The sequence below is a fragment of the Podarcis tiliguerta genome (assembly GCF_965153285.1).
Source record: "Podarcis tiliguerta genome assembly, chromosome: 6".
In the NCBI taxonomy this organism is placed as follows: domain Eukaryota; kingdom Metazoa; phylum Chordata; class Lepidosauria; order Squamata; family Lacertidae; genus Podarcis; species Podarcis tiliguerta.
In genome coordinates, this window is record NC_139539.1 from 86549392 (window position 1) to 86570238 (window position 20847).

Genomic DNA, 20847 nt, shown 5'->3' on the forward strand with positions numbered 1-20847 from the left:
CGCTTCTGCGCGGCTGCTGCTGTGGTGTAGACTCTATGGTGCTCCGCGGGCCGGAAGTCCGCCTCCCGGCCTCGAAGTGGGAAGCGCCTCTGCGCGGCAGCTGCTGTGGTGTAGACTCTATGGTGCTCCTCGGGCCGGAAGTCCGCCTCCGAACTCGCCTTGACGGGAGAAGCGGCGGTGCGGGAGCGGAGAAGGGAAGGGCGGCGAAGGGAAGGGCGGCACGGGGGGCGCCCCCCGCCCTCGGGGCAGCAGGTGAGCGGGGCGGGAAGGGGGGGGTCGCCCCTCCGGGCCTAGTCCGCCTTGGGCCCCGACGAGGGGCTCAGGAGAAAAGGGGGGAGGGAATTGGGGGGGTCCCCCCAAAAATAAACCTTTTCGATCACTGTTTGTGGGGATCTAGCTCTGAGTCCATTGGAGGAGCTTGTGTTGCTTGTTACACTGCACGTGTGTATGTGTGTGAGAGAGAGTGGTGGGTTCCCCCCCGCCCCGTAACTGCAAGGCGGTTGTTTTTGTTTTGGTTATGTATTTCGTGGTTTTGGTTTTATTCAGTGGACCGCCGGGAGACCTCCGGGTAGAGGGCGGTACAGTGGTACCTCGGGTTACTGACGCTTCAGGTTACAGACACTTCAGGTTACAGACTCCGCTAACCCAGAAATAGTACCTCGAGTTAAGAACTTTGCTTCAGGGTGAGAACAGCAGCGCAGCAGCAGCAGCAGGAGGCCCCATTAGCTAAAGTGGTACCTCAGGTTAAGAACAGTTTCAGGTTAAGTACGGACCTCCAGAATGAATTAAGTACTTAAAACCGAAGTACCACTGTACAATGGTACCTCGGGATGCGAACAGGATCCGTTCCAGAGCCCCGTTCGCATCCAGAAACAAACGTAACTAGTGACGGCACGTCACTTTTCGCAGCTTCTGCGCATGTGCGTGACGTAATTTTGAGCACATGCGCAGGCGGCGAAACCCGGAAGTAATGCACTCCGTTACTTCTGGGTTGCCGCGGAGCACAACTCAAACGTGCTCAAACTGAAGCGCGTTCAACCCGAGGTATGACTGTATACAAATTCAATAAACGATGATGATAAAAAGGTAAAGAAAAGGTAAGAATGATAGTAATAATGGTAAAGATGATGATGATGATACACATCAGCTGGTGGTGCTGCCTGTCAGTGTTGGGGCTCTCCTTAAGGCCTGGTGGAAAGCAAATTAGATATTTCCCTTCAAACACATTGGTTCACATTCGTTTGCTCCAGGGAAGAGCTGTGATTGGACATTGAAGCAAAACACCAAAGTCTTGGAAGACGCCTTAAACACGGACAGCTTCATTATGGGAGAACCCCTTGCAGAACGGAACCCAGCCGGACACATAGTGCACCCTGAACTAGATGCGCAAAAATCGTGTGCGTACCACGTTGCTATTGGTGGTGGGAGTTAAGAGTGCATCTGACAAAAGTAGCTATTGTCCTTGTAAACTTTTATTACAGAAGGCCTGTTGGTTTTGAAAGTGTTGCAAGACTTGGGTGTGTGTGTGTGCATGTTAACTGAAGACTTTCCCTGATGACATAGTTTGGCCAGAAAACAAACGCTCTCCTATCAGATGTCAAGGAAATAAACAACTTTCTGACTTTTAGAAGACATCTGAAGGCTGTCTTTAGGGAAGTTTTTAATGTTTGATTCTATTTTTAATATTCCGTTGGTAGCCGCCCAGAGTGGCTAGGGAAACCCAGCCAGATGGGCGGGGTATAAATAAATATATTATAATTAATACTACTACTACAAAGCAAAGAGTTGGGAAAAGCAAGGGCTGTCAAGGAGGTGGGTTGTTTTTTTGTTGGGCAGGGTAAGCATAATAATAATAATAATAATAATAATAATAATAATAATTTATTATTTGTACCCCGCCCATCTGGCTGGGTTTCCCCAGCCACTCTGGGCGGCTTCCAACAAAGATGAAAAATACACTAAAATGTCACATATTAAAAACTTCCCTGAACTGCCTTCAGATGTCTTCTGAATGTCAGGTAGTTGTTTATCGCTTTGACATCTGATGGGAGGGCGTTCCACAGGGCGGGCGCCACTACTGAGAAGGCCCTCTGCCTGGTTCCCTGTAACTTGGCCTCTCGCAGTGAGGGAACCACCAGAAGGCCCTCAGAGCTGGACCTCAGTGTCCGGGCAGAACGATTGGGGTGGAGATGCTCCTTCAGATATACTGGACCGAGGCCGTTTAGGGCTTTAAAGGTCAGCACCAACACTTTGAATTGTGCTCGGAAACGTACTGGGAGCCAATGTAGGTCTTTCAAGACCGGTGTTATATGGTCTTGGCGGCCGCTCCCAGTCACCAGTCTAGCTGCCGCATTCTGGATTAGTTGTAGTTTCCAGGTCACCTTCAAAGGTAGCCCCACGTAGAGTGCATTGCAGTAGTTCAAGCGGGAGATAACCAGAGCATGCACCACTGTGGCGAGACAGTCTGCAGGCAAATGGTGTGTTGGCATGAGTGGCAGATTTTCTTATCTGGGTCTGATATGAAGCAACACATAATTACTGGCGCTGAATTCCAGGTGCCCATCAAACTTTGCTTAAATAACACACACGAAAATATTAATGGCTTAACATAGTACTACTCTGTCTGATTTTGTCCACACAAAAAACAGGTGGGGTGGCGTTGTGTAACAAACACATTTTTCCGGAGTATTAAAAAAATCTTGGTTTTACAAGCTTAAGGCTGCAGAGGAAAACCAGAAAATTCATACCTGAAGTACACAAAAGTGCTTAGAAGAAGTAGGCTTTTTCTGTATCCATCAGAGCCAAGGACAAAAGAAAAATTTGTGCATCCTATAGGGATGGTTAGAGGTTTCAACATCAGGCTCAAGAGGCAAATCCACAAGTGATTTACATAACCTGTTGCATATGAACACAACTGAGTTCTTTATTTCTTAATACAGTGTGTAAACTGTTTTCTTACTGATTTACTTTTCTGGTCCTCTTCCTCTCTCATTGGCATAGGTTTTTGAAAGCATCCAATTTCAAAATATTAAATTTTTCAAGGTGTCTGTGGATAGCTCAGTCCGTAGAGCATGAGACTCTTAATCTCATGGATTCGAGTTCCACGTTGGGCAAAGGTTTCCAACTCTATAATCCTATGATTCTGTGTAATTCTTTGGTTTCATTTGAATACATCATGTTCGTGGATAAGTTTAAAGTGGACTTTGTTGCTTTTGACTGAACAAAATTTGGGCTGGGCAGTGGGCACAGCTAATTTGCTGCTTCCAGAGAATGCAGATTCTGGTGCTTTCCTGTGTACATTCCTACTTCTGGCTTTATGTTTTAGCATTAACTGATAGAAATAGCGTGGCTGTTTCTTTAACGCAAAGAACTGTGAAAAGTTGATGTTGTCTTTTGAACCTTGGAATCTCTGTGCTTAACACACTGATTGGAATTCGAACCCTTTGTCCCAAGACTGATTCAAAGCAATCCTATGCATGTTTACTTGAAAGTAAGTCTCATTTAGAATTGCAAGAGCATTAAGCTCTTTTTGTGTGTGAGAGAAAAGCCAAAACAATATCTAAAATTATTTATTGTGTCTTTCATCTTTGTGCAGAGAATGCTATGAGGAATTTACAGTAACATCTCTTGGGACTAATTTGTCTGGAATCGCTTCTCATTAAAGTTGCTTTGACACTAGAAAACCCCCGCTGCAAAACGGCTTGAGTTTACAAGGTAATGGGCTCAGAGAACAGCGCTTTAAAGCGTGATGCATTGGAAGAGCCTCCATTTACTTTACCCTCTGGAGTCAATATTTACCCAGCGGTACTGCAGCGTGGCAAACTTGCTTCTGTCTTTGTGTACAAGAGAGAAAATGAAGACAATGTTAACAAAGCTGCCAAGGTATTGTATTATATTTGGCATATTATTTATTTTTTAAAAATTTAGAACTTGCTTCACCAGCGGTTTCCAGGGTGGTTCGTATAAAAAGACCTCAGAGACAATGATAACTCTCGGGTTAGGAATAGTACAATATCCTCCTTTTGTTGCAGGCTTTCCCTCTGCCCTACTCACCCAACTTAGAGCAGGAGCCAAACCAAACTAACAGGAATTCTAGCTAATTCACAGCCCCTTGAGCTTATATGACTCAGCTTCTTCCAGATTTGGCTAACCAACACAGCTCAAACTCACCAGCGCAAAACATGAGCAGAAACTGGTGAAAACTAGAAATATGTTATTGGGCTGTCAGCATTGAACAAGGGTATACAGAGCAAGAAAATAAAGTGGCAAATGAAGGAAGGGCTGAGAGTTGAGAAAGACCCTTTCCCCATCTTCTGGATCCCGGGGAAAACTCAGCCAATGTGCTGCACCTGGAACTGGGTGTGGAGAATGGGGCACAGCTGTAGGCAGCCTGAGCATCACCCACCTTGGGCCTGCCCATGAAAAGCAAATCCAGAGTGATAGGCCTATGGTGATGTCTGCTGTTTCCAGAAATTCTTCTCGTTGTGAGGATTTTGTGGGTGGGGAGTTTGTTCGAACCCAGGGTGAGAACCAGGAGGCTGAGAGGGAGGGTATGTCAGAAGGAAAATGAATTGATACCAATTTTCATATGTAACTTTGTATTAATGCAACTTTTTAATATGTAACTGTATTTTTGTACTTTTTTTTGACTATTGCTTCAGGGTTTTTTTTCTACACTTCCTGGATATATTTTAAATATATTAAGCAGCGTAAGGTAAAGGTAAAGGTACCCCTGCCCGTATGGGCCAGTCTTGCCAGACTCTAGGGTTGTGCGCTCATCTCACTCTAGAGGCCGGGAGCCAGCTCTGTCCGCAGACACTTCCAGGTCACGTGGCCAGCATGACGAAGCTGCTCTTGCAAACCGGCACCAGAGCAGCACACGGAAATGCCGTTTACCTTCCCGCTAGTAAGCGGTCCCTATTTATCTACTTGCACTTGGTGCTTTCGAACTGCTAGGTTGGCAGGCGCTGGGACCAAGCGACGGGAGCGCACCCCGCCGCGGGGATTTGAACCGCCGACCTTTCAATCGGCAAGTCCTAGGCGCTGAGGCTTTAACCCACAGCGCCACCTGCGTCCCATTAAGCAGCGTAGAAATTAAATAATCAAATCGTATCATGTGAAAATCAAGCTGTGCCAAAAAAACCACCAATGTAGACTACTGTTCATTTTCCCTATTTTAATGTGTGATGTATAATGTGTGATGCCCCATACTGAGTGGCTTTATCTTGCGTTTTGAAAGCACCTGAAAACTTTACGCCACCCCTGCCTCCTGCGCTTCCTTTCTTGTACTGTGGAAACAGATGGAATCCACCTGGTTACAGAGCGTGTTCAGCCACTGGAGAAAGTACTGGAGACCCTCTCTTCTCCAGAGATATGCGCTGGTATCTATGATGTTTTGCAGGCTCTTGTCTTCCTCCATGATAGGGTGAGTTTTGGGTTTGGTTTTCTCTCTACTTCTAGGAATAGAGGTGAATGTTTAGGATAGAAAAACATTGGTGCCCTCTAGGTAGTTTGACCACAATTCTCATCTGCCCATGGTAAGGTATAAGAGTTGGAGTCCACAACATATGGAGAGCACCACATTGATTGGCATGGCCTAAACTAATTGTAATGTATGGAGGGAGCTTTGCTTGACAAACTGGTCATTGTGCTACTTTGAATGCAAGATATTGGACATGTAAAATCATATGTCTTGAGTCTGCTTGTTTTTTTTCAAATGAGCAGTTTCAGAGCTAAATTAATTTACTTAATGCTAACTGATAGCAAAGCTACTGGGCTGCTTTCAGATGGCAAGAAGGATTGATGAGTTCTTCGGAGGCCTCATTCAGTCTTCCAGGGTAATATATTGATGATTGACACAGTCTGGTTTTGAAACGGCATATTAGGAAGACCCCTTGGATATGCATGTTGCGTAATATGTTCCAAAAGTAAAACAAATTCTTTATTGCAAGACCTCCTTTGAGCACTTTTTTGCAGATATATTAAGCTAATACTTTTGCATAAACTCGTTATTTGTATGCTTTGTTTTGAAGTAGAAATTTGATTTTTAAAATAATGCATTAAATTTTGGCTGGTGTGGGAGAACAGCAAGAAGAGGAGGTTTATATGTGGGTGACATGCGAAATGATGCTCGTTGAAATTAGTAGCATAAAGAATAGTGATCTTCCTATGCTCCTGGAGTTGGGAGTTGTGGGTTTTGCAGTGAAAGGAAATTCATTTCTGCTGGGAAGTTGGCAGTATTACCATCTGGCCATAGGTGTTGGAATAAAGGAAAATGCCTTTTGAAATACACAACAGATCACGTGCCTTCTGAGGCTGGCTTTGTATTTTTCCAGTCTTTTACATGATTCATTGCAATGTCTCCCATCTGGTTTGTTCAGCAGTTGTTTTGTGCTTCTTCTGCAGATTTGAAGGGAGCACACCCTGAGGCAGCATAAATTTCTCTCCTTGCCCAGATATGGTGTGCTGGGAGTAAACTGAGTTATGCTAGTTAAACTTGGCCTGGCATACAGCTCCTCTCCTTGCAGGAGCTCTCTGGTGGCATATAAACCTCCTCTGTGGTTTTGGCAGCGCTCCTCTGGAGTCTCGTGACACCCAATTAGTACTAACGAGCGCTTTATGCCTGCAATTATCCCCAGTCTTATTGTATGTTTTCCCTTCCTTTCAAAATGTATTCTAGGGACACCTGACACACAACAATGTTTGCTTATCTTCTGTATTTGTGAGTGAAGATGGGCACTGGAAGCTAGGAGGCATGGAAACTGTCTGCAACCAGAATGAAGCAACAGCAGAGGTAGAGTCACATAAGCCACTCCTTTGCCATGCCCAAAGAGGGCATTTCCTGGCTTCTGGGTGGTCTTTGCTATTGAACTCCCTGCGTCGGGTAATTTAAAGTTTGTTAGGTTGAAATGCGTGTGGGCTCATTAGCAAGCCTTGTTGCCTTGAAATACAGGGTGAAGCCAGCTTGCAGATTCCCTAAACCAGGAGTGGCAAACATGGACCCCACAGATGTCATTGGACTGCATCTTCCAGCAACCCTGACTAGCTGGACTAGAACATTGCCTGGAGGGCATTTAATGCTGCCTTAAATGATGGCGTTCAGCAAGACTGGCAGCTAATTATCTTTTAGCCAAAAGTTCACTAGCTCCTGTAGGCTGCAATGAACAAGCAAGTTATTGACTTATTTGGGCAATTTATATCCTGCTTATATTTGAACAAAACAGGTGGTTAACAACAACGTAGGTTATACCAGGCACAGGCAAACTCGGCCCTCCAGATGTTTCGGGACTACAGCTCCCATCATCCCTAGCTAACAGGACCAGGGGTCAGGGATGATGGGAATTGTAGTCTCAAAATGTCTGGAGGGCCGAGTTTGCTTATGCCTGGGTTATACAAACAATACCAGGGAATTTCTACATTCTGTAAAAGCACGACTAAATAGAGCATCTGCTTTAGTATTAACATAAACATTACACATTACCAAGGACAAAAATACAAGAAGAAATTGACAATAAACATAGCAAAGAAGTATACAAAATATTTCCTAAACGTGAAGTAAAATATCACAAATGAAATCAACTCAACCTTTTTTTAATAACATGGCAAACCTGAGAGTAATGCTATTGCCACTTGGGTTTTGTGGGTTTATTCTTGGCTGCAGCTCATGGTTATTGATGACAGAGCTTAATCAGTAATCCTAGTTCGGTCCACTCAATAAGGCAAAGGTTGGTTTAGCTCAGCACAAAGGACTGTAGAGGAGCGAAGCAGCTGTGAGCTCCTCTCCAGGAGCCTGCACATTCTCAGTTTCCCAGCAAGCCGTAGTTTGGTTTACTGTGCCATGTGAGTCAGGCTATTCTTAGGTGCATCTTTCAAATAAGAATTTTAGAAGTGCTGTTATAAGAATTTTAAGGTCTTAGATATATAATAAATGTTCATAAATGTACCAAGCAAACACGTACATAAATATATAACATGTCTGAAGCAGCACAGAAAGACTGTCCTGAAACCATTTTGACTCCCAAGCTGACCAAATGTTTCTCTGCAAGGAGGGAGGAGGTGAAAAAACCTTCCTTGTTACAGGAATTTAGTAATCACCATTTCAAAGGGATGGGCAGACTACCAGGAAAGGCAATCAGATAAGGCAGCATCGGATAACCTGGCAGACAGAAAAAACAACAACATTCAAATTTCTGTTGTAGACCGCCTTTTCTGTGATGTAGGTATGATGTTTGTGGGGTGGTGGTCTTGGGTTACACCCCTTCTGTGATGTATGTATGATGTATGGAGGGGTGGTCTTGGGTTACCTCTTCTGTGATGTATGTATGATGTATGGTCTTGAGCTCCAGGGCAGGGAATTTAAAATGTCTATATAAGGGCAGGCACACCTGTCCTGCATGTGGGGGAGCACCCTGTTGCAACAGATCAATAAAGATCAGGCTTACTAGCTGCTTTGCTTCTCAATATTCTCTGGTTGGCCTCTGTTATTTTCTCCTACCAATAGGGAACCCACGTAAGGACTCTATATGGGCTCCTGGATACCCCATAAGGGAAAAAGATCAAATTTTGTTTACAACATGCCTATCATCATCAGCACCTCCTGTTCCTTTTGGCTGGCACAGTACTATGCAATTTTCCTCTATGATGGAGCCGTAAAAGGAAACTAACTCCACAAAATAGAGGCATTCTGTGTAGTGGTTTTATTCCCACTTTAATATATCCTGTTGAGGAGCCCATGCTTCTACAGAGCACTGTGTTGGGCAAGGCATTCTGGATAGCTGCTACTTCCGGGGTGAAACAGAGAGGAAAGACTCAGCTTCTTGAATATTTGATCAATGTATGGCCAAGATTATAAGGATGACAGCTAACATGTGAAGACTTCTGTAGTATATGCTTTTCGTAATTTGTCATGTTTCAATCCCCCTGAGATCTACCAATGAAGTGTGGTGTGCAAATTTAATAAGCAGTAGTCTTGCCCAGTGCTAAAATCACCATTCATTGGCTCAAAGGCTTCTTCTCTCTTTATAGTTCCTGCATAGTATCAAGTCAATACGGGAGAAGACTGGCATTCCACCTGAAGAACTGGTAAGTTTTCTCCATTGTTTATGTGGGAGATCTGAAAAAATAAGCTCAGAAAACTATCATTTTAATTTGATGGGTGGAGCCAATAAGCAGCTAACTTAACGTTATCTTCTGTGGGGAAGATACTTTAAAAGATGCTAAGATGAAGTTGCTGTTAAGTTTCTATTTTGGAATTGCGTGGGGAAACCCTCAAGAACGTTGTCTCTGGATTTTCTGTCTGTAAACATTTTTAACCAGAGTCCAAATTTGGCTCCACAAAATCCCCGCTTGCCTTTTCAAGTCGTATTTTAACATGTAAAGTGTATTTAAAATTCAGTATCCTGTTTTTCCCCCCAATTTGTCACTAGACTTTTAAGCTTTTGTGTTTTTTAGACTCCTTGCTACTATATGGTCTGTTGTTTTCCATTGTTTTTGTATTTTGTTATGGTATTGTTCTTCATTTTTGTAATTTGCGTTGAACACTTTAATGGAAAGTCAGGGCTATAAAATAAATTTTGTACAAACTGTCTGGAGTCAGAGGTGGGAAGTATTTTCAAAGGGACTAAGCCAGTTTCTGCTGTGTGATCCTCTTTCTATTGCTCTAGTCTGACGACTTCCAACTTCTTCCTGACGGCCAAGGGCATTCCCGGGATGCCTACTCATTTGGTGTAATGGTTGAAAACCTGCTGACTTTTTTAAATGAAGAGGGTAAGAGTTCTTGGAATTGAAATGGCATCATTGCAAATAAGTAATCCCAAGTTCCCTTTGTGACTGACTCTTCTAAGGAGCTGCTTTTGGTATAATAATAATAATAATAATAATAATAATAATAATAATTTTTTATTTATTTATACCCCACCCTCCCCAGCCAAGGCCGGGTGCAGAGCGGCTTACAAGCAATAATAAAAACAAGATGAATGATTACAACTTAAAAACAAAAGTAAAATACAACATTAAAATAATGGAACATTAAAATATTAAAATGTAGCCTCATTGCAGGAGGAGAAGGAAAAGAAAAAAGAAAGAGAGGGAGGGAGGGAATCAAATTGGCTCCAAGCCAAAGGCCAGGCGGAACAACTCTGTCTTACAGGCCCTGCGGAAAGAAATCAGATCCTGCAGGGCCCTGGTCTCATGATGCAGAGCGTTCCACCAGGCTGGAGCCAGAGTTGAAAAGGCCCTGGCTCTGGTTGAAGCCAATCTAACTTTCTTAGGGCCTGGGACCACTAAGGTGTTGCTATTTATGGACCTTGAGGCTCTCCGTGGGGCATACCGGGAGAGGCGGTCCCGTAGGTACGAGGGTCCTAGGCCGTGAAGGGCTTTAAAGGTCAAAAGCAGCACCTTAAATCTGGTATGGAAAATATGTCCTTGCAGTTAAAATTGTTGCCTTAGCAGAACATTCACTCCGGAGGAATTGAGTTGTCTATTCTTTCCCCGATAGTTCAGAATTTGGTGGTGTTGTTGAACAAATGTCCTGGTTCCAAACATACCCCACGTAGGAAATGACTTCTTAAGTGGTGTGATGGTTTTGTTTGCAATTTCAGGGACAACATGTCGCCTTTTAAAGATTGTAATGAATGGTATTAAGGGACTTTAATACACAGGGTTCCTCCATGAGAGATTCTATTGTACTGAGTCTGAGCAACAGCTGTCCTAAATGCAAGCGCTGTGCAGTAGCTGACAGTGGTTTGCTATTTAAAATGGTTTCTCAGAGCTCTAGAGTATATGCAGAATGTAAAGGTAAAGGAACCCCTGACCATTAGGTCCAGTCGTGACCGACTCTGGGGTTGCGGCGCTCATCTCGTTTTATAGGCTGAGGGAGCCAGCGTACAGCTTCCACGTCATGTGGCCAACATTACTAAGCCGCTTCTGGCAAACCAGAGCAGCGCACAGAAACGCTGTTTTCCTTCCTGCTGGAGCGGCACCTATTTATCTACTTGCACTTTGACGTGCTTTTGAACTGCTAGGTTGGCAGGAGCAGGGACCGAGCAAGGGGAGCTCACCCCATTGCAGGGATTAGAACCGCTGACCTGATCGGCAAGTCCTAGGCTCTGTGGTTTAACCCACAGCGCCACCCGCATCCCAGTGTAAACATAGCAATGGCTTAATTGTCCCACCTGCATATATTAGCTAAGGGTTTAGATAAATAGCATGGTAATCTGCACTGAGGTGATTCTGGCATATTTTATATTATTGGCCCACTTGGTGGAAGAGAATCTGCCCTAAATATTCCCAGGCATTCGTGCCACATACCTGTGGAAGCTCCACCAGCTAAATGGCACGAGGAATGACTTCCTTAAGAGTACTTTTCTGTAATTTATCAAGTAGGCCTAAGTCCTAAAGTAGAAGCTAATATTATTTTTAAGGGTGTTCTCTCCTTGTGTTGGTTTGGAAGGATATTTCTTGGTACTTAGTGCTTCCATTGCCATCTGGCCAAACCTTGTTTTCTGCATTCTTAAACAACTGCAGGAAAAGTCATTCCTGTTGCTGAAAGTGTTGCTGTTAAGCTTATGGTGCAGAAGAATGAACCTTAATTGCCCCCACTATTGCTTGAGGCTGTCTTTTTGCTCTGAGTTTCTAACATAGATTTGATTGCTAAACTGTCTTTCAGTTTCAGAGGACGTTATATCCAGCTTTCACCACACCTTACGGTCTACTTTGCTAAACCCAGATTTTATGGGCCGCTCGCCACTGTCCAGTTTATTACTGCATGAATTCTTCAGGTGAGCATAACTCTTAGAATGTGTGCCGATGCCTTAAAAGCTTACCTAAGTATGAAATTCAGAGGTCATCATCAGAGGTTTCTTGAGTGTGGGTGAAAGGAGCCGTACAACTGGGGATATGTAACAAGTGTACTCCTTAAAAGAATTTAATTACGGATTAGGAGCGGGGGATTAAAGTGACCATCATATGCTACAAGTACAATCACTCCAATTTTAGTGGTGTGATGGGAAATGACACTCTTAGAAATCCCGATTTTCTAGGTTACATTTGCCGACATTTCTCACACCCAGTGGTCGAAATTGCCTAAATTCTGGCCTCTGGTAAACAAAATATACTTCCCTACCATAATTGCAAGAAGGTATGATTAAGAGAAATGTCACAGTGTCCTCTTATTTGAATTGTTGCGTAATTCAGTTCTGTCAGTTAATATACATACTGAAGTTGAAGTATTCATCTGAAGACTTAAGTAGGCTAATGCCAGGTCCTATAATTTCCTTCTAAAGTTGAAAGAGTTGTATCGACTGTTGGTTGTACTTTCACCAGTTGAAGTTAATGGGCATGACTAACATAGGTCCATTGTGCTGAGCAGAACATCGTTGGATACAACCCCAAATTTTAATTCTACAGTGGTACCTTGGTTGCCAAACTTAATCCATTCCGGGAGTCCATTCAACTCCTGGAATGGTTCGAAAAACAAGGCGGCGCTTCTGATTGGCTGCAGGAGCTTCCTGCACTCAAGCTGCGTCGGACGTTCGGCTTCCGAAAAACATTTGCAAACCGGAACACTCACTTCCAGGTTTGCAGTGTTCAGGAGTCAAAATATCCGAGTACCAAGGCGTTTGACAACCAAGGTACGACTACTAAGAATGTAAGAAAAGCCCTGCTAGATCAAGCCATAGGCCCTTCTAGATTAGCATATTCAGAGGTATACTGTCAGTGGGAGTACAATGTAGGCATCATGACTAGTAGCCAATAATAATAATAATAATAATAATAATAATAATAATAATAATAATAAATTTTATTATTTATACCCCCCCATCTGGCTGAATTTCCCCAGCCACTCTGGGCGGCTTCCAACAAAACACTAAAATACAATAACCTATTAAACATTAAAAGCTTCCCTAAACAGGGCTGCCTTTAGATGTCTTCTAAAAGTTTGGTAGTTATTTTTCTCTTTGACATCTGGTGGAGGGTGTTCCACAGGGTGGGTGCCACTACCGAGAAGGCCCTCTGCCTTCGGTTCCCTGTAACTTGGCTTCTTACAGCGAGGGAACTGCCAGAAGGCCCTCAGAGCTGGACCTCAGCATCTGGGCAGGCAGAACGATGGGGGTGGAGATGCTCCTTCAGGTATACTGGGCCGAGGTCATTTAGGGCTTTAAAGGTCAATGCCAATACTTTGAATTGTGCTCGGAAACGTACTGGGAGCCAGTGTAGTTCTTTCAAGACCGGTGTTATGTGATCTTGGTGGCCGCTCCCAGTCACCAGTCTAGCTGCCGCATTCTGGATTAGTTGTAGTTTCTGGGTCACCTTCAAAGGTAAGCCCCACATAGAGCGCATTGCAGTAATCAGCTGCTCCTCCATGGATGTCTCAACCCCTTTTAAAGCCATCAGGGATGGTGGGGGCCATCAATCGCTACATCATGTAGAAGTGAATCCCATACAGAGGCGCCAACTCACCAGTTACATGGGGGGGGGGGGTGCATTACAAGACGCATCCGCTCTAGTGGGACATGCTGCGGGGAGGAGGAGGAACGCAGTGCTGGGCTCGGCTGCACGCCCTTGCTCATCCCATCCCCCTTTCGGCTTCTGGGTGTGGGCTGGGGTGCCTAGCAGTGACGGGGATGTCGCCCCCCCTCAATATTGGGGGGGCTGGACCTCCTGATTCTAAATATTGAGGGGGCTGGAGCCCCTAGCACCCCCTATACTTGGCGCCAGTGATCTCATACCACCATGTAAATAAGTACTTTTGTCTTTCCTGATTCTTCCAGCATTCAGTTTCATTAGATAATCCCTTGATTTCCAGCAGCATGAGATGAGAGGGAAAAGCTTACCGTACTTTCTCTATCTCTACTTTACTTAAGCGTTTCTGTTCCTTTGTGGATACCAAATTCCTTTTGCTTCTGCTTCTCAATTCTTGATGCATAGTGACTTTTTTTTCATTATCAGAAATGATTTTCTGGAAGTTGTGAGTTTTCTGAACAGTCTAACACTGAAAACGGAAGAGGAGAAAACTGAATTTTTCAAGTAAGTGAAAAATGTCAGTAGCTAATTGATTACTTAGGTTAGCTTGCCACTATTTATAAAAAGTCTTCTTTTCTATAGTATTTTTATTAGTATTTTCTCTGGTAACTGTGGGCATCAACTGTGTGATTTGGTTTTAATGCACAGATTGAAAAGGGGTCCTTTTAACTCCAAAAAAGCTGTGGTAACATTCTTGAAAAACGTTGTTTTGTGTCTGTCAGAACAGTGGCACGTTGCAGAAAAATATCTTCCTTTTGCAATGACTGCAAGTGACGTCCTGTCTAATTACTAGTTCTCATGTATATGAGGGTGCAAATGAGAATCACGGTCTCAACTAGTTCATTTTAGGACCGTAACTTAGTGGCAACAGAGCCCCCACTTTAGACAGTTGGGTATTAGTTCAGTTGTGAAGCATGCAGTGAACATTTCTCTCCCCCATGCCCATTCCATATTTTCAACATAAACAATAAGCACCATTTTGTTGCAAAAAAAAAAAAAAAAAAAGATACTACATTTTAAAAGTAAAAATAACCAAAGCCATTATACATAGGGTTGGGGGAGTTAGCTGGTTGAGCGCTACTGGTCTGAATGGTGGTCTGATCATGCAAATAATTGTGTAGGACTGAGCTATGATATGTAGGACTGAAAGAATTGCACTCTGTAGATGTTTAGAGACACTTGACGTTCCTCACTTCAAGCACACCAGTACTCTCTAATGTATAGGCATACACAGCAAGGGCATAGAAATCTTTTGCTTTCAAGGGCTCCATTCCTTCTGGAGAAATCACTCGGGGCCAGCATGGGTGAGACTTAAGCAGTCTTCAAAAATGCAGATAAATCAGAACATCTAGCCGCTATACATGTGACCAAATAACACTGTGGTACAAGCTTCAGTGTAACAAAAAATGAAAATTATCTCTTCAAATGACTAAATCTTTACTGCATTCAGTGGGACTTACTCCCAGGTGTGTCTTGGATCTGGAAATACCAGAAATAGATTTGCCATTCCCGAAAGGATTGTGTCCACTGCTCTTATTACCATAGCCCTGGGCTCCTAAGTCACTGGGCATTTATACAACTGATACACTCCGCCAGTGTTTGGGTTGTAAATGGGCGAGCGAGAAAGGGGAGGGGAGGAAATTGGTGCAGCGATTGCATTGCGAGGCAATAATGGCGAAGGCTGAGCAATTTCTCTCTCAACACAGGTTCCTGCTGGACAGAGTGGCTGGCTTGTCAGAAAAGTTGATCGCTTTGCGGTTGGTACCTCTGTTGCTCAATCCGCTTGTGTTTGCTGAGCCAGTAGCTGTCAAGAGTTTCCTTCCCCATCTCCTTGGTCCAAGAAAAGGTGAAATTTTCATTATCTCTTCAGATTAAGTGCAACGCATTAGAAGTGTGAGTGCATGGAGAATTTCAAGCTGTGCTGAAGGCGACAGCTGTACCATTATATTTTTGTTGTTGTTTAGTCGTTTAGTCGTGTCCGACTCTTTGTGACCCCATGGACCAGAGCATGCCAGGCCCTCCTGTCTTCCACTGCCTCCCGCAGTTTGGTCAGACTCATGTTTGTAGCTTCGAAGACACTATCCCACCATCTCGTCCTCTGTCGTCCCCTTCTCCTTGTGCCCTCCATCGTTCCCAACTCCAGGGTCTTTTCCAGTGAGTCTTCTCTTCTCATGAGGTGGCCAAAGTCTTGGAGCCTCAGCTTCACGATTTGTCCTTCCAGTGAGCACTCAGGGCTGATTTCCATAAGAATGGAGAGGTTTGATCTTCTTGCAGTCCATGGGACTCTCAAGAGTCTCCTCCAGCACCAGAATTCAGAAGCATCAATTCTTCGGCGATCAGCCTTCTTTATGGTCCAGCTCTCACTTCCATACATCACTACTGGGAAAACCATAGCTTTTACTATACGGACCTTTGTTGGCAAGGTGATGGTACCATTATATACCTGCCCACAATATGGCCGTTCTTCCCTGTTGCTGCCTCTCCTTCTCGCTTGATGCTCTAACTCCCTTGTAGAGATTAGCTTGTCCTCTGGCCTAAACGTACCAGGCAGAAGAAAGCTATTCTGCTGCTCACCCACTGATGCTGTTCCTTTTCCCTTAAGACTCCAGACTGCTCTTCCTATAGTGCCTGCCCACCTACAACCACCAGAAGAGTCAATAGGTTAATGCATTGGACTTCGTCATTTATTTGTGTACCATCTTTAGACCATGATTCTCAAGGTGGCTTGCTGTTAACTCTCGCAGAGCCATACAACTCAGCAGCCCTTAGTGCAATGTATGAGACCCGAGCATGCTTTCCTTCAGTTTTACAATCCCAGGCCAACTGGGAGTTTGGGGGCAGAGAAGAAGCATTCCCTGCAGCTGCCGCTTCTGTGGCTGATAGAAGCACTCAGCTTCTGCTCCCAGCTGCAGCATCGCTCGAGAAAAGCTGCCACGCATTACTGTAAGATTCTTTGTGGTGGTTAGAGACATTTTCCTGTCCGTGCCGGCAGTTTCAAATCGCCAGTTTCAGCAGACACCCTGTTGACCCTTCCAACCCTTTTTTGCTTTAGATAAAGTGGGCGAGAGCCAAATCAATGGCCTGCTGTCTCCGGCCGTGTTCCAGACGCACGTCAGCCCCGTGCTGCTGAAACTGTTTGAGGTGCATGAAGAGCACGTTCGGATGGTATTGCTGTCTCACCTAGATGCCTATGCAGAGCTGTTCACTCAGAAAGAGCTGAAAAATGTAATATTGCCACAGGTGAATATGACAAAGCAGGAATCTGGGACTAACGTATCAGGAAAGCACTTGTTTCTGCGGTGGGGTTCCCGACAAAATAAAGGCTGTCCGGCACTGGAACAAGTCAATCTTATTGCCCATATCTATAAATTATATCCACGTGTCCTATCTCCCCCCTCCTTCAGCTTTGCTTGTGTCTCCCTGTGCAGAAACAAATGTGCCCGTCTCCTAAAGCAGGGCCAGGAAACGGGGGCCTCCATCCCTGTTTATTGGCCATGCTGGGAACTGAATTCGAATCACACAGATTTCCCATCCCTGTCGTACAGCCCATGCTATGCAATCATAGCCCTATTTCCCGTTTAGACGACAAACCCTGCTTATTGGCATGTTGACTCACACTGAACCTCCTTCTCCAAACCCTGGGTTAGAATTCACCATACGCAGATGCTATCTAGTGTCTCATTATTACTGGTTTTGTGAAGAAGCCAGGGTGTTGAAGGGAGGTGGGCTTGCTCACTTACCCACATTGGTTTCAGAAGGAAGTTGGCTAGAGGAATGAGGCATGTCACAGGGACTTCCCCCCAGATGGTTGGGCTGTCAAGAGAGGATTAAGAACCTGCAGCAAACGGTTCCCCAGTTGAACGGGCTTGTGCTTGATAGCCTGTCCTTATTCTAGGTTTTACTGGGGCTGCGAGATACCAGCGACTCTCTGGTGGCTGCAACGCTGCAAAGCTTAGGGGTGCTGGTTTCACTGCTCGGACCAGAAGTTGTTGTGGGAGGCGACAGGACAAAGATCTTCAAAAGCTCAGCTCCAAGCTTCACGAAAACCACAGACCTTTCCCCAGAAGGTAAGTAAATAACAGCAGGTTTCAAGCTCTCCTACAAACCAGTTGAGCTGCACATAGGCCTGCTCTTCTCAAACCAGAACAGAGATTGTAACTGGAGTAACAGACTATAATTAGTGAACTATTTTCTGAAAGACGCAGCATTGATGCTCTAATTAGGAAAGCACCAGGGCTTATGGTTAGCTCTCAGCTGAACCCACTAATTTTCTCTTCAGGGTTGGGATGTTTAGGCAACCAGTTCTAAACAGAAAATTTACTTGTGGCATGTGAGTCAAAAGTGCACTGGGTGACTAGTGGTTAGTAGAGGTCATTGCTCCCATTGATGGAACAAGCCTAATAAAAAATATTACGCGCTAATTGTAATAGGCTCAGCTGTTCATATTTTGTGTGCATGCTGAGCAGCCGGTCGTCCTCTCATCCCCCCCCCCCCCCCGAGCTCCTGAATCTATTTGAAATGGAACCTTTACTTAAAATTTAAGTATGCATGGGTAGAATCTCTCTTGGGTGGAGGGGGAACAAACTCTCATTTAAAGTCTTCCAGAATCTTGAAATTGTCTCTGCAGATGATCCTCCTTTCTCTAATCAAGTTGTTTGAGTCTGGTGTTCAAGTTTATGCAAAAGGTTTGGTGCCTACCTTCCTTAAATGTATGTTTGTGTTGTCACAGCAGTTTTTAACGGGTTTATGACAACACCACAGTGCCTAAAAGCCCAGCTTAGGTATCTTTCATTCCACCGAGGGCACATGGACCTCTGGCAACAATGATTAACAGCACAACAGACTCTGCTGTTTCTTCCTGTCTTCATAGCCTAACAAGTGAGAAAAATCCCTGTCTTTCCCCAAGACCTGTTTGTGGGAAATCAGGGCAGAGTGATCCAATGTGCTTGGTATGCTAAAAAGTGCAACTGACAAAAATAAACTCCAGTTAAGTACAAATACTAAATGTATTCTGCTTGGTTGGCTCATTAAAGTATGCCAGAATTCAAAATAAATTTAGCTATACTTTAAACTGCTTAGAATTACACCTTTGCGTATGAGTAAGTGGAAGTTTTGAAAAGCAAATATTGTTGATAGATGATTTTTCCATATTTTTTTGGTTTGTGTATCCTTGTAGACTCTCCTAATCATGTAGTAAGTTGCCAAAGAAGGCTGATTTATCAGCCCCTGCAGAAGAATAACTCCATGTTTCTCAAGTGCCCCAGCTCTGGGAATCTTCCCTTCAGCAGCAGGAACCATGTGCCAAGGCAAGATTCTCATGTCGCCTTAAGGGAAGGTAATCCTGGCTTTTTCTTTTTCATTGCCACAGTCCTTGCTTCTAAAAAAGCTCTGAAGATTCTGCAATGCCTTCTGCTCTATGGGAAAAAATCTAGCATTTACAGTGGTGCCCCGCAAGACGAAATTAATTCGTTCTGCGAGTTTTTTCGTCTTGCAAAGCACCACTGCATTTAAACACTGACAACGGCGGGGAGGGGCGGGGAGAAGCAGGACGTTAATTCACGGGCTGACTGACTTTGCAGTGAGCGTGGCACGGAAGAGGAGACTCTGGAGGAGGAATGCTGCTGGTGGGGGTAGGGAGAAAGGCGAGAGGGGCCGACGCGGCTCCCCCATTCAGTTGGCGCCCCGGGTGCAGACCTGGCATCCGCACCAAAAGCGCAGCCAGGTGCCTCAGGGAGCTTTCCTGAGACGGGGAGTAGGTCTCTGCTGCCGCAGCCGGTACCTCAGAGTCACCCGCGTTGTGGCCACCGTGCAAAGCGGCTGCTGAAGGGTGGCGGGGCTCAGGAGCGCGACTCGGTGGAACCGCCACCATCCTCTTTACCTGAGGGAGAGAGGCGCTGTTAGCAACGAGGGGAGCGGGCAGCGGCGCGAGGCACCAACCGTCAGCAGGAAGGTGGGAGGGAGCGGGGAAGCGGGGGGACGGGGACAAACCGCTCCTCCGTGAGCCACCATGACACGAGAGGCAGGGCCGTTTCGTCTTGCAAAGCAAGCCCATAAGGAAATCCGTCTTGCGAAGCACCTCAGAAAGCGAAAAACTCTTTCGTCTTCCGAGGTACCACTGTATAGCTTTTAGCCACTTTAGACGGCAGACCTTTCATATCATTGAACTTACTATTTTTAACTGCTTAGGTTGATAGCCGCAAGAGATGTCAGGCTAGGTTAATATGTTCTGATCTGGTGGACTTTTCTTCAGCTTGATTACCTTTTATGTCTCTTCAGTGCAAGCAGTCATGTATGTTGGTGTGTTTAAACTTTTATAATGCATCCCTCCTCAAAACAGACATATGCTCTGTGTCTTTCACAGGAGAACAAGACTCACTGCACTTAAGCAGTGTTCCCGGTGGACTAAATATATTGAGGAATGGTGGAAATTATCAGCATGCAGTTGAGAAGATAGGAGAGGAATGGCCAGACTGGAGCGAGGGTGAAAAGCCAGAGGCTGACAAAAGTGTAGAGAGCCAAAGGAAGGAGTTTTGTGTGAACAGCAGTCCCTGTCCTGCTGGTCACGATGAAGACAACAAATCTTGGGACGGTGCAGCTGACAGCCCTAACTTTAAACTCTCCTCAGGAAACAGCCTCACTGCTGTAGGGTTAAATGATGTGGCAGAGCTGCAGCTGCCTCCAACGATGTTTGAGCTCAGAAAAGAATTCAGAACTCTCCCATGTAATCCATCTCCGGGACCCAGCTTCAATAGTGGCAGCTACGGCCACAGGGACCACCAGCAAGACGAAATCGGTTTGCCCAAAGCGGGGCTTTTAGAGAAGCCTCCCAAGTTGGAATGTGGCTTAGGGGAGGAGTATATGATCCAGGTGAAGAGGAAAGAGTTGCATGACACAGAGCTGGACTGGTTTGCTGACATGGTCCCGGACATCAAACCTCCGTCAGCACTACTGATTCTGCCAGAGCTGGGGGCCCATCCTGTCATTCAGAACAACTTTAACACAGTCTCCAGCAGCGAATGTGATGCACAGTTCTCTTCTAAATTTGCAGCAGCTGAAATTACAGAGGTGAGAATTTGGAAATTGGATACCTCTCTTTGTTCAACATGTTGTATCAGTTTAAAAAAAATAAAAATATTCTAGCTGGTTTAGGATACAGCCCATGGTCTTTCTCAAAGTAATGCTAGAAGAAAGAAATCGTGAGGTTTGTGAACAACACTGTGTTGGCCACCAGGACTTTAGAGGGATGGAGTCTCTGCCTTCAGCATCCCTTTTCTACTACTACTCTTCTACGTAAAGTGTATCAACACTGATAGCCAATAAAAACTA

At 44.8% G+C, this 20847-nt stretch overlaps 1 protein-coding gene across 11 annotated transcripts in view; it reads left to right on the forward strand.

Moving 5' to 3' along the window:
• Positions 1–20847, forward strand: part of SCYL3 (SCY1 like pseudokinase 3) — a 21736-nt gene continuing 889 nt past the window's right edge. The window contains exons 1-16 of one of the 11 annotated variants that reach the window (XM_083445306.1): positions 109–252; positions 1251–1449; positions 2649–2788; positions 3381–3490; positions 3596–3882; positions 5240–5425; positions 6680–6793; positions 9025–9081; positions 9663–9765; positions 11666–11777; positions 13948–14025; positions 15228–15367; positions 16574–16761; positions 17417–17588; positions 18698–18856; positions 19883–20586. In XM_083445306.1, the coding sequence (XP_083301432.1) occupies positions 3718–3882; positions 5240–5425; positions 6680–6793; positions 9025–9081; positions 9663–9765; positions 11666–11777; positions 13948–14025; positions 15228–15367; positions 16574–16761; positions 17417–17588; positions 18698–18856; positions 19883–20586 (2178 nt within the window). In that variant the 5' untranslated portion in view covers positions 109–252; positions 1251–1449; positions 2649–2788; positions 3381–3490; positions 3596–3717. Of the gene's footprint in view, positions 253–1250; positions 1450–2648; positions 2789–3380; positions 3491–3595; positions 4710–5086; positions 5426–6679; positions 6794–9024; positions 9082–9662; positions 9766–11665; positions 11778–13947; positions 14026–15227; positions 15368–16573; positions 16762–17416; positions 17589–18697; positions 18857–19882; positions 20587–20847 lie in introns of all 11 variants that reach the window. The other 10 variants (XM_083445305.1, XM_083445302.1, XM_083445304.1 and 7 more) reach the window with 10 other exon arrangements.